Below are 14,085 nucleotides of genomic sequence, written 5' to 3'. Positions count from 1 at the left end.
TTCCTCCTCTTGGTCTTCATTGCTTTTCTTCTTCATTCACTTATACCAAAAGTATACCACAGTGCTAAATTAGCACAATAAGCATGTAAATGCATTATAAAAAAAATCAGCGCTGGATTCCCCAAGATAAGAATCATAGGTCCCATCACCTAGGCCCCAGGCACAGGGAGGTCCTTGACCAGTGAGCCACCAAACCTCCAACATCCCCTGTCCCCTAGCGGACCAATAACACATACCTGCTACCAGGGAAGCATCCTCCACTGTCCTCTTGAAAGGATCCCATCTTGGAAACTGGCACTGGTTTGGCTTCTAAAATGGTACCAGTTGAAGAGGACAAAGGAGGGTACGTTACCAGACTGGCTAAATATTATTGGTCCACAGGGAAGTGCCAGAAGTTTGGAGGCATCTCTGATCAAGGGTTTCTGGTCTCTGGGGATGCCTTGGTCAGGAAGGTCTTCAAAAAGGAGGTCTGCCTGAACCAGGCAGCCTCTGTAGTTAAAACAGAGATAAAGTTAGAAGTTGACCTTACTTCTATTTTAATACTAAATTTAAAATGGAAGTGAACTTTAATCTTTACTTTTCATTTAATATATTACTTCCAGTTTAGCACTATTTTTTTTTTTTTTTACTTAGCAGCCGTAATTAGTACCACTACTCAGCTAGTAGCCAGTGCTGAATATCAAGATAATGCGGTCACACCGAAACTTAAATAAATAGCCTTTTATCTGTCCTAAGCCTGAATATTGCCTCTATCCAGATAAGTTCTGGGACTGGCCTAGCTTTCCATTCCAGCACTACTCAGATAGTGCATCTGAATATCTCAGACAACAGCGTTTAGCCAGATAGCAGGTGCTGCTATTCAGATAAATGGTTTTGAATCCTAAAGCCATAGAAGTTTAATATATATAGTTTGGCCTACATCCTATATATGGAGCCAAAAGATTAAAAAAACGTTAATCTATAAGCCTCACTTAAAGTTAGGCTCATTTATAGACCAGCACCTAACTTTAGGCACAGCCATTTGCACCAACTGAAATATGATGCACATGTACGCACCTAAATTAGGCACGCATCCCCGTTATTCTATAACAATGCATGTAAATTTTAGGAAAGCCCCCATTACACCCATGACCCTGCCATTTCCGCACTCTCCTTTTTCAGATCACGCGTAAATTTTAGGCACGGATCCTGCACCAAAAGTTATGTGTGTAAATGCCAATTAAATCTAATTAGTTCCAGTAACTGCTTGTTAAAAAGCCAATTGATGCTAATTAGCTCATCATTCAATTAAACTGCACGTACAAATTTTGGTGACTTTTATAAAATTAGGGGCTTTATGCCTTTAGGGAACCTCTCTCTTTTTTTCTTACAAAGGGAAGAAAGACTGATTCTATGATATGCTTTATATGGTTTAAAAGAAGTTTTGTTTTCCATTTAACTAATCCTAATTTCATTTAAACAAGATCACGTGATAACAATGATAGATTAGTATGGTCACACTATCACCTTATGAAGGAAATGATGACAACAACGGCAAAAGGGAATAAGGATTTCATTCAGCAAAAGAAGACTGAGAAATGGCTGCCGCATGTGACAATTTACTTTAGAATCACATTAAACTCCGATTAAGACAGACTAAAAAATACTTATGCAATAAAGTACAGGAAAAGTATTGGCATGAGATTTTGGCCTGACAACTTCCCTTGCATCTCTCAGCTCAGTCGGAACCACTGCCACCATGAGCTGTCATTTACAACCATTTCCCTCTATTTGTACTCCTGAAGGCCCTTCTTCTATAACACGGCAATCCAGGGGCGTAGCCACGGGTGGGCCTGGACGGGCCCAGGCCCAGCCACTTTTCCTTTAGGCCCGCCCAGCGCCCACCCTAACAAGCCCCAACCCAAGCCATCTTTTCCTGCCTCTTCTGCTGGCTCTCCCCATCCGCGTGGTCTGTTTAATTTTAGTCCTTGAAGTGCCGTTCTCCCTCCAGGACCGCACCGGCGATTCCGATAGCCTTCTGCCAGCGTGCATCGTCAGGGGCGGGGCTTCTCCTTAGGCGCATCCCACCTCAGGACGCGCCTGAGAGGCCCCGTCCCTGACAACGCACGCTGGCAAAAGGCTATCGGAATCGCCGGTGCGGTCCTGGAGGGAGAACGGCGCTTCAAGGACTAAAATTAAACAGACCACGCGGACGGGGAGAGCCGTCAGAAGAGAGGGAGGGGATGGCGAAGGGAGAGAGCTCTGCCAAGGTAGGCAGAGGGAGACAGAAGAAAATGCCGGGGGGGGGGGGGGGTGGGGAGGGAATATTTTAAAATTACTGTGTAGGGGTGGGGTTGGGAACAGCCCACCCAGGTTAATGCGGGGCCCGCCCAAAATGGCAGGTCTGGCTACGCTGCTGCGGCAATCACAGTCACAGTCAAGTCCTTGCTTGGGACCATAGACTGTGGCTTTTTTTTCAGTAATTCCACCCTGGGAGTCACTGATGTATGAACTCCAACCATTGCTGGACCAGGCTAGATCTAGGACTCAAATTCAAACCCAAGTATTCTGCATCAAACTAACGAGAGCTTTATTCTATTCATTATACTGCTTCATCCCTGTTGATCACTTTTCTTATTCAGAAATGTGATAAATAATGCTAGTGTTCAGGACTTACATTTCCAATACATTAAGGATAGAATAAACAGCAGTGACTTTTTTGCAGAAGTACTTTCGCTAATTTAACTTCATATTTATATCTTGTACTTTTCTGACCATTTGTAAGGACAAGGCAGATCACAGCAAAACTTCTATTTCATGTATAATCTGTCTTGCATTCTTGCTTAATTCTTTCAAACAGACCCTGGCTGCATGACAATATTAAGACGCATTCTTTCAGAGGGTACATCATGGTTGTGATATTCTCTACCTTTCTGAAGAGAGAGAGAGAGAGAGAAACAGAAGTTGGCTAAGTGTATGCATATGCAGTGGTGTGCTGGTAAATGTTTAATAACAGGCTATCTCCCTGGTCCACCTCTGCGCCCCCCCCCCCCAATTGCAGAGCTGGCTATAGCTGGGGAGAGAGCCTGGGGGGGGGGGGCAATGCATTACGCCAGGAAAAAAAATTAAATGATCCCAGGTTCCAATCTAATTCATGTTTAATGTGGGATAAAAATGCCATAAATAAATAAATAAATATAAACTTTTAATGTTGAGCACCTGATTCTCAAAGTGGACATATTCCAAACACTATAATGAAAATAAAATGATTTTTTTTCTACCTTTGTTGTCTGGTGACTTTGTTTTTCTGATCATGCTGGCCCAGTATCCGATTCTGCTGCTATCTGTTCTCTTAACTCCGTTTCCAGGGCTTCCTTTCCATTTATTTCTTTACTTTCTGTCTTTCTTCTTCATTTCTTGCCCTACATCCGTAAGTAAAAGCTGGGTCCTCCGCAGACTTGACTGTCCAGTGGATCCAGCTTCTGCCTATTTTCTTCATCCATGTGCAATTTTTCTCCTCTCTTCCTTTTTCCTCATCTCATCTTCTTCCTCACTCTTCCGTCCTCTCCACCCATGTCCAGCATTTCTTCTCTCTCCCTTCCCTCTCCTCCACCCATGTCCAGCAACCCTCCTCTCCCCTGCCCTTCGCTCCGTCCACCCATGTCCAGCAACTCTCCTCTCCCCCTGCCCTCCCCTCCATCCACCCATGTCCAGCAACTCTTCTCTCCCCTGCCCCCTCTATCCATCCAGACCCAGCGATTCTCTTCTCTTCCCTGTCCCCCTTCCGGCCATCCAGACCCAGCGATTCTCTTCTCTCCCATGCCCCCCCTCCAGCTATCCAGACCCAGCGATTCTCTTCTCTCCCCTGCCCCCCTCCAGCCATCCAGACCCAGCGATTCTCACCTGCCCCCCTCCAGTCATCCAGACCCAGCGATTCTCCTCTCTCCCCTGATTACCTCCATCAAAGCGGCCGCATCATTGAAAGCCCTGCCAGTCTCTAGCCTTCCCTTTGAGTTTGTTCCCTCAGAGTCCCGCCCTCGCGGAAAGAGGAAATGACATCAGAAGACGGAACTCTGAGGGAACAAACTTACGAAGAGAAGGCTAGAGACGGGCAGGGCTTTCAATGACGTAGCCGCTTCGACGGAGGTAATAAAAACGATTGAACCCCCCCCCCAGGGCGGTGCAGGCAAACGAAGGCAATGGTGGGAGGTGAGGTAAACGGGGTAAGCATGGCTTGTGGTGCCCTCCTGCCATGCTTACCTCGTTTACCAGAGCCGGCTCACCGTGCTGAACAATCGGCTCGTAAGATCTTTAAAAAATTAACAACCAGCTCTTGCGAGCCAGCTCCAGCACACCACTGTGTATATGTATGTGTTATATATATATGGAAAGTCAGCCTAAATGACCTAATTCTTTTTCTAAAGTGCACATCTGAAACCAATGCAGAACCATTTACCCAAAATCAAGCTCTTTGCTTAATGAATTTGGCCTAACATCATGAATCAACATTAACATTATAGGGCTACTGAAACATTATGAGTATGTTGTGTCACTGTACCAGTACATCATTTTCTAAATGATATATTGTACATGGAAAACAAACCTGTAACACAGAGAGACATATTTTCAAAGCACTTAGACTTACAAAGTTACGTGAAGGGGCATAATCGAACGGAAACGTCTATCTCCATGGGCGTTTATCTCCGAGAACGGGCCCGTGAAGGGGCGGACCGAACCGTATTTTCGAAAAACATGGACTTTATCTTTTTTTGAGCTGGGCGTTTTTGTTTTTCAGTGATAATGGAAAATGAAAGCGCCCAGCTCAAAAACGAATAAATCCAAGGACATTTGTTCATGGGAGGGGCCAGGAGTCGTAGTGCACTGGTCCCCCTCACATGCCAGGACACCAACCGGGCACCCTAGGGGGCACTTTTACAAAAACAAATAAAAAGGTAAAAGAGCTCCCAGGTGCATAGCACCCTTCCCTTGGGTGTTGAGCCCCCCAAATCCCCCTCAAAACCCACTGCCCACAAGTCTACACCATTACTATAGCCCTAAGGGGTGAAGGGGGGCACCTACATGTGGGTACAGTGGGTTTGGGGGGGGGCAGGTTGGAGGGCTCCCATTTACCAGCACAAGTGTAACAGGTAGGGGGGGATGGGCCTGGGTCCACCTGCCTGAAGTCCACTGCACCCCCTAATAACTGCTCCAGTGGCCTGCATACTGCTGCCAGGGAGGTGGGTATGACATTTGAGGGTGAAAATAAAAAGTTGTGAAACGGCATATTTTGTGGTGGGAGGGGGTTTGTGACCACTGGGGGAGTCAGGGGAGGTCATCCCCGATTCCCTCCAGTGGTCATCTGGTCATTTAGGGCACTTTTTGGGGCCTTATTCATGGAAAGACAGGGTCCAGGAAAAGTGCCCTAAATTCTCGCTAAAAACGCATATTTTTTTCCATTATCGGCGAAAGGCGCCCATCTCTGATCAGCCGATAACCACGCCCCAGTTCCGCCTTCACTACGCCTTCGACACGCCCCATCAACTTTGTCCGCATCCGCGACGGAGTGCAGTTGAAAACGTCCAAATTCGGCTTTCGATTATACCGCTTTATTCGTTTTTGTGAGATAAACGTCTATCTCCCGATTTGGGTCACAATATAGGCGTTTTTCTATTTCGATTATAAGCAGGGTAGTAATCTATGGAACTTTGTAAGTCAAAGTGCTTTGAAAATGAGCCCCATTGCTTCCCAAACTGTGGGTCGGGACCCCAAATGGGGTCACGACTCAGGTGGGCTCTCCATAGGTACATCATTATTCTGCACCTCTGGGGTGGGGGGATTCACATAATTTTATTTGGCCACAATCATGGGGTCAGAGCCACCAAAAGATTGGGAAGCACTGCTATGACATTAACATGGTCAAGATAGAAAACAAAACAAAAGCTTAACGAACTCTACTGCTGGTTCAGAAAGTTGTCTTACCTTGACAGACCAAAAGTCAAAGGACAGAAGAAGAAGAATAGTGACAAAACAGGCAACAAAGCTTTTGCTGAACCAGTCACAGAACAAGTAAGTAACAATAGCGCTCACTCGGAAAAACAGGTGAAAAAAGGTGGCCAATGGATGCCTAGGAAAACAATCCAAAATACTTAACAAAACCAGACAATTGCAAAACATTAATAAATATATCTGGACAGGCTATTTATACATTACAGGCTCACAATTTTTGCCTTTGTCCCTCCTCCCAACCTCCCAAACTCATTTTGAGTCTCTTGCACTCAAAATAATAATAAGGAGAGGGAAGAGAAAGAGTAAAGGAGGAAGAAAAATTGTGAGAAAAGGAGTGGGAATATTAGAAGAGAGAGAAAGCAAAGGAGGAGGACAGAGGGTGAAAGGAAATAAAAACAAGAGGAGTGCAGAAGACAGAGAAAGAGACAGGAAAGGAGAGAAGATAGAATAGCTAAGATCTTCCCTTAAGGAGAGAGAACAAATACAAAAATAAGTGAGAAAAGTGATTCCCTTGGCTGAATATGAGACAGGGAGCTCTGACATCTGAGTCTGAAGTAAGAAAATAAGTGATGAGAGTGAAGACAAGAGAGGTAAGTGCTGAAAACTGCAAAGCAGAGTGGATATATGACTACTAAGAATGAATGTGAGTCACAGACAGAGAAAAAAAACAGGGATCTGACTGCTGAGAAAAAATAGAAGTGAACAGGCGTGCATAAAAGAGAGGAATAATTGAAAATGGAACGAATGATGCTGAGTACATTTGAATTAGGCTGTAAATATCATTTACATTTAAATAACCATTTAAAGCCTCTTTTACTAAGCCGCACTAGCTAGCGATTCCCAATACGGCAAATGAGAGGAAGCCCATTCAGTTCCTATGGGCTTCCTTTCGTTTGCCATGCGGGAATCAATAGCGTGGCTTACTAAAAGAAGACCTTAAATTGGTAACCAGACACCCTGAAGAGCTGCCTGAAGCTGAGGGGGGAAGGGGGGGAATAAGACAGGTTGATTTAAATTTATATGCCAAAAGTTTCTCTTGGGGGTAGCAGTCTCTCATTTGGTTGATGTTCTTTTAGCAACCTCAGCAAAATGAAACAATCAAAATAATTTTTTTTAAAACCCCAACGCTCCCAATGAAACACAAAAAAAGAAATAATAAAAATTTCATATGCATGCCTCTACTGTGAGATGCAAACTGGGGGATGGAATGAAAAAGAGAGAGAAGAGAACCAAGAATTAAGGGTGTGAAAGGGAAGACTGAAAGAGTAAAGGAAAGAATAAGAGAACAGAAAGGATGATTGTGGGATGCTGAAGTGATGGAAAAAGATGAATGAGAGAGACCAAACATAAAAGGAATTAACAAACGGACAGAGGGATAGAAAATTTAACAAGAAGGATGTGACATATTCATCTCACTTCCCAATCCCCATATACCTTGGGCACCTGGTCCCCCAAATATAAATTCCCAGGTCTATCCCTGGTATGGTGAAATTAAAAGAACTCAGCAGTCTGCTCTCTCTCACACAACAGTTTAATCTACAAAATTGTATCCCTTTTATGCCAAATGAATATTCATAACAAGTTTACTCAGGAAAGTAGTTAATAAGCAACTGAACTAATAAGAGGCATGGAAGAGTAGCCTAGTGATTAGAGCACCAGTCTTTGACAGCCAGAGGTGGCCAGTTCAAATCCCACTGCTGCTCTTTGTGATCTTGGGCCACTTAACCCTCCATTGCCTTAGATACAAAAATTAGATTGTGAGCCCTCCAGGGACAGAGAAATACCCAGTGTAGCTGAATGTATCTCATCTTGAGCTAGTACTGGAAAAGGTGTGAGCAAATAATAGTCATAGTCACTTGTGCTTTTGATGCAACAAATAATACTCAGGAGGAATGAGACTTCTACAGTTTGTTTCTGCCCTAAAATTACTGATTTGATATTCCTGTCTGTAGGATGCTTCTTTAGTTTTGTATAAAAATCAAACTAATCAGCTTATCGTGGGATGAGGAAGGAGAAAGTGGGGGTTGACTATCTGTCAGAGAGACAGGAGGCCATAATAACCAAGGCCGCTAGTTCATGGGGTAATAGGACTAGGCTGTTTGGAGTATTTGGGGGTATCACTTGTTTATTTGGAATGTTTCTATGTTTGAGCCACTGCTTTTGAGTTTAACTGTTGTAATGGAAAATACAAATTGTTTTTAATAGCAAAAAATCAAAACAAATAGGTTTCACTAAAATATTAACAGTAATCTTACTCATTACTAGTAAACTACAGGTTCTATAAGTCCAAACACACCTCACTGCATCCTTGTTAGTTTGAATGTTATTATAAGTATTAGGTACACTGGTAGAACCTTCATCATGAACATCTGCTACAATCTCAAATAGTGAAGTGAAATGTTTTAATTAATTATATATAGATATATTTATTAAAGTTATCTTTTGGAATTTCCAGTCATCCTCTTTCATCATTACTTATACTGCCTTTTATTTTTAATAAAGAATATTTTCATATACATGTAAACAACAAGCCAATCCAAGCATTTGAATGCCCTTCGCCATATAGCAAGGAATCAACAGGCCAGGTGGGCATGAGTGTGAATATTGGCACTACCTCCTGCTCTCCTATTATTGGCCTGGGTCACTGCCTCTGGGTAGACCTGACTCCGAGGGACAATGGCCCACTCATGTCTATGTCCCTGCTGTGTCTGTGCATGCTCACAAATAAATTAGATTTGCCAAGTCAGTCTCAGGCAGAAAAAAATACTGCTGATACAAATATATTTTATCACTACACATCCTGGCATCAATATTGACAATTTGGGAAGTTCAGTAGATATACATATTTGAGAGGAGTAGACAAAATCAAACTGGCGCACTTTAATTTGAATTTAAGCTACCGATCAGCATTTATAAAATATAAGGTATCTAGTGAAATCATGACTTACCCTGTTTATAACATATAGCTTTTGCTTTGGGGATCATTTACTAATGGTCAGTCTGTGCTACAGGCTGCATGGGCCATGCAGCAGATAACATGCTAATAGTAAACCACTCTCTTAATGTATACTGCTCAGTCTTCCCCTTTTAATTTTATTTTTGTGAACTATGATTTTAAAAAGACTGTATACTGACTGACATTTTGTCATCCGTGTGATTCCTGAGTCACACAAGCTGGTTACCATTAAGTTACCAGCAGCCAGGGAGGCTTTTCATGGAAATAATCCAATGACACATTTTTTAACAACTAATTCCAGGCTTGTAATTTTTCTTAGCAAACCAGGGGTACTTTTATCCAAAATATAACACTGGTCATCTGTGTCCACCTCTGAACGATTACTAACGTCTTGCAATCGAATGGCTCTCCTCCCTGTTTATAAAAATGATCACTTTTTCCAAAATGAATACAAATAATGCTGTCACTGCATGTTGTGATTACAATGCTTCAGATCAAAATTAAAAAATAATGTGCTGACTCATCAATCTGCCAGTGTCTGACATTAAACCTAATCTTCACGCATAACATAGAACAAGAAATAAAAAGTTTGCAGACATTTAAATCACCATGAACGTGTTTCTGTCTATCCTAACGAAATCATTATTTAAAAAAAAACAAATCCTCCAGGTGCAAGCCTCTGGTAGATGCTTCACCTGCTCGCTTACCTTATTCTCCCTTTCCATCGAGCCAGTTCCTCTTCATGGCCGAACTCCAGCGACACATCCTCTGTATCGTCCACGAGGGCCTGAAACACACACACAAACACGCATAAAACGGGGCTTACTTATCCGTTATGCATCTCTCCCGAGGCCCCTGCTCCGAAGCTGGGCGGGAAGTGCACTGCACACAGCGCGAGGGCCCGAGCGGCGGCCGTCCATCCTCTCTACCCGTACCTCTTTCATGCTCGCTGCCCGCCGCCAGACTGTCTGCCCGGCCGGCCGTCGCGCCTTTTCCCGCGGGAGTTCGATGGGCTGTGGGGGCGCGGGGTTGCCAAGGCAACCGGACGGCTCCCAGAGGTAAAAGATGCCGAGGGCGCAACCTCGGCGCCGCAAGGGGAAGGCTGCTGATTGGCTGCCTTTGACGTCGGCCGCCAATGGCGATAGAAGGTGACTGTGTGGTGTCGCGTGCTGCTACTCTACGCACCTGCTGGGATAATAATGGGAGGGAAAGAGAAGAAAGCGAGTAATGGTTGTGTCGATTTCCGCACAACAGAACGCATAGAGAAAAACACAAATCCCACCCACAGAGAATAGTCAAAATGGGGGGGGGGGGGGGAGAAACACTAAAAGACAGGAGCATAACACATTTTCTGCAGCCAAATCTAGAGAACTCAGCACCAACAAGACCCATACCTAATCTAAAGCAGAGCGAATGGGCTAGTTCAACCAGTGTTACAATTCAAATGTTCCTGCCATGTCCAATGTCCCAACCTCTTGAATCACATAATCCAACACAAATTTCCTCCTGAGACCACAAATGTCTGCTAACCAAACAGTGTGCTCTCTATGAGAACTATAAAACACTATTCCTCTGAAATTTAAAAGCTCAGAAACAGCATCTCAATCCAAAATTATTTGAACTAAAATTATTCTCTAAGAAAACTACTCAGATATAGCAGCTCAATTATTACATCAAAACATTTATTTATTATTAATTAAAAAAAATCTTAGAAATAAACAATCATAGCATACTTTTTAAGTCTAGTAGTCCTTTATGCTGGGCCTCTTTACACAAAGGGTGATTTCTCCCCCCCCCCCCCCCCCCCCCCCCCCCCAGATACCAAGGTTCAGGCATTCATTCTGCCCTAGCACCAGCCCATTCCTAGACAAATACTGGCTCTGGTACTTAAGCATTCAGGCTTCACCAGGTGACAAAATATACATGGTTAGAAGTTTTTGGTGATATGCAAATTAGGCATGCTTCACGGCCTGGCCTTATGCAAATAAGGTCTTATGTAACCGCCTTCAACCAACACTGTTGGGGGGGGGGGGGGTGATGCACCCTTTAATACAGTTCTCTTTCAAGTAACAATGTTGAACTGGAGCCTCTTCACTGGAGTATTAGGAACTCAGTTTAAAAGTCTCCACCCCTTGGACAGGACAATATTTCACCAACACCTTACAGTCCTGTCCTCTACCCCTTGCTGTTAGTCCTATATACAGTCCACACTTCTATGTACATATAGGGGTTTTTTTTTCCCTCTGTTTCTGGGGAGAGCTTTTATAGAACTACCACAATTGAATTTTATCCTTTTTATATGAGACCCAATTTTCTTAACTGGGTTTTTTTTCCTTAAAAAAAGGAAACGATCTCTTTTTCTTTTTAACAGATCCCCCATATGTGTTTTAAAAAGGCAAAGCCAGTTCCTATAGTCCTTCAACATTAAACTGTAATCAGAGAGGCAGAGCTCCCCCTTGTGGTATTCTCGAGATAGGGCATGACCTATGTTCATCAAAATAAAATCGTGCATTTTAACACAGAGGTTCCAATCTTTTTTGGTTCCCTGCATTCCTGTAACTGATCAATGAAACCCTCGCACCTCCTTCCTAAACCATGTGTCCAATAGTAACTACTGGATGTTATCAATCAATTATTGGCACTAACAGGCAATAATTTGAATTTACACATGCATCTTTATAGGTGCTATTCTATAAAGGTGTGTGCATAAAGTTTTAAATGTGGATCTGAAAAGGGGGCATGGCCATGGGAGGGGCATAGGTGGGTCAGGGGCATTCCTGGAATTTGTGCTCAGTGTTACAGAACAAGGCAGATCCGCATCTAATTTAGGTGTGAGGATTTACACCAGGTTTCAGTTGGCGTAAATCCTCACGTCCAAAACTGGGCACAGGTCCCAGCGCCAAATGTTATTCTATAAACAGTGCCCAACTCAGATCGCCATTTATAGAATAGTGCTTAGCACTCATTTTTTCTGTGCCATATATAGAATCTAGCCCTAACAATGCTAACTGCTAACATGTTGCTAACATTACAGGAGTGCACAGTTATACTACCAGTAACTGTTCTAATACCTGTCTTCACTCTGTCTAAACTGTTTTAATTAATGGCCTTAGAATCTCAGGTTTCAAGACCCTTCTTTGTACCCCATTTGACCTCTTTCCACACCTCTCAGGGGTGTGAGCACCACTGGTTAAGAACCTTGGTTTAACACATACTTGGTAGGGGGAAATCTGTTTATTTATTTATTAGGATTTATTTACCACCTTTTTGAAGGAATTCACTCAAGGCGGTGTACAGTAAGAATAGATCAAACATGAACAATAGGTAATTACAGCAGTAAAAATATTCAAGTAACAATGACAACACAATACGTAATAGAACATTATAATTGGTAGTGAAGGGTAAGGCAAAGTTGTAACATATAGATGAGTAATAAAGTAGGAAGAATTAGAAAGTAAGGTGACTGATTTGAAGAAAGTTGCACATGAAGTCAGAGAGATGGTTAAATATTATCTCAGTTAGGCTAGGAGTGGATAAACATGTCCCGCTGCAGTATGTGCAAGTTTAGGGGACTTTTTCTTAAATAAACATAGCACCACTGATTAAGAACCCTGGTTTAACACATACTTGGTAGGGGGAAATCTGTTGTAAATTTAGGGGACTTTTTCTTAGACATTCAATAGTACTGAGATGTGGTTTACATTATTACTGGCTGAAGGTGCCAAAACGTTAATAGATAGTTATGATCTTATTATACCAACTCAGAGCAGGCGTTCAGCTGGAAGAGTGAAGGTGAAGACACACTGGTCTATGGCTAACAAGTAAGCATACTTTAAGATTAAATGCACACAGGAACAAAGATGGTCAAAGAAAGGAGGAATCTCTAGAGATCATGCAATAACCGTTTATTGAGATAAGACCCAGTTTAGCTACACAGCTTGAATCAGGGGTCTGAAATATATTAAAAACAATTCTCGATACATAACTCTTATTAACATATACATACATAAACCAACCAATAAACTTTGATAATATGTGTGAATATGTTAATATACGTGTTATGGCTAATGTTAATAAGAGTTATATATTGAGGACTGTTTTTAATATATTTCAGACCCTGTTGCAGGCTGTTTAGCCAAAACTGGCCAGGTTGGGTCTTTGCTCAATCAATGGTAGTTGCATGATCTCTGTTTATTCTTCCTTTCTTTGACCACCTTCATTCCTGTGTGTGCTTTATGTTCTGCAGAGAGTTTACTCTTTTTGTTGTGACTTAAGATTAAGTGCCACAGTCTGCAGTATTTATAAAGATTGCAAAATAATGTACTAGAGCAAGGGTGGGCAACCTGTAGCCCATCATTGAATTTTATGTGGTCCTTGAGACCATGGGAAGTATACACAGAAAATGGCTCACACAAACATTATTAACCAGTGTTTTGGCGATTCTAAATACTGTATTTTCAAATATTTTCAGAATAGTGGCAGAGATCTAATTAAACCTTTAAAGTAATGACAGATGTATATGATTCTGGTAATAATTTATGTTCTGTCATCACATTGAGTTTTGTTGGCAGTGAATTATTTGGTGCATTTTTTAATTTTCTGTACAGAGAAGGGTGACAAAGATGATTAAGGGGATGGGACGACTTTCCTATGAGGAAAGGCTAAAGTGGCTGGGGCTCTTCAGCTTGGAGAAAAGGCGGCTGAGGGGTGATATGATGAGTGGAGTGGAAAAGATAGATATGGAGCGTTAGTTTACGCTTTCCAAAGATACTAGGACAAGGGGGCATGCAATGAAGCTGGAGTGCAATAAGTTTAAAACAAATAAGAGAAAATTTTCTTTACTCAGCGCGTAATTCGACTCTGGAATTTGTTGCCGGAGAATATGGTTAAGGCAGTTAGCTTAGCAGAGTTTAAGAAAGGTTTGGACGGCTTCCTGAAGGAAAAGGCCATAGAATGTTATTAAAGGAACGTAGGGAAAAATCCACTATTCCTGGGACAAGCAGTACAAAATGCTTTGCTCCGTGGATCTTGTCAGGTGATTGTGACCTGGATTGGCCACTGTCGGAGACAGGGTGCTGGGCTAGATGGACCTTTGGTCTGACCCAGTGTGGCGATGCTTATGTTTTATGTGTGCAACCCGCTAG

At 42.6% G+C, this 14,085-nt stretch overlaps 1 protein-coding gene across 2 annotated transcripts in view; it reads right to left on the bottom strand.

Annotated features, from left to right (window-relative positions):
- TVP23A (trans-golgi network vesicle protein 23 homolog A) overlaps positions 1 to 9,969 on the bottom strand; it is a 41,255-nt gene extending 31,286 nt beyond the window's left edge. For both annotated transcript variants that reach the window (XM_030211053.1, XM_030211054.1), the window contains exons 1-3: positions 9,877 to 9,969; positions 9,649 to 9,728; positions 5,959 to 6,103 (exon numbers count right to left, since the gene is read on the bottom strand). In XM_030211053.1, the coding sequence (XP_030066913.1) occupies positions 5,959 to 6,103; positions 9,649 to 9,728; positions 9,877 to 9,885 (234 nt within the window). In that variant the 5' untranslated portion in view covers positions 9,886 to 9,969. The remainder of the gene's footprint in view (positions 1 to 5,958; positions 6,104 to 9,648; positions 9,729 to 9,876) is intronic.
- Between the last annotated feature and the right edge of the window lie 4,116 nt (positions 9,970 to 14,085).

Source organism: Microcaecilia unicolor, chromosome 8 (genome assembly GCF_901765095.1).
Source record: "Microcaecilia unicolor chromosome 8, aMicUni1.1, whole genome shotgun sequence".
Lineage (NCBI taxonomy): Eukaryota > Metazoa > Chordata > Amphibia > Gymnophiona > Siphonopidae > Microcaecilia > Microcaecilia unicolor.
Note: the sequence above shows the minus strand (reverse complement) of the source record. Positions and strands in the feature narration are given on the sequence as shown.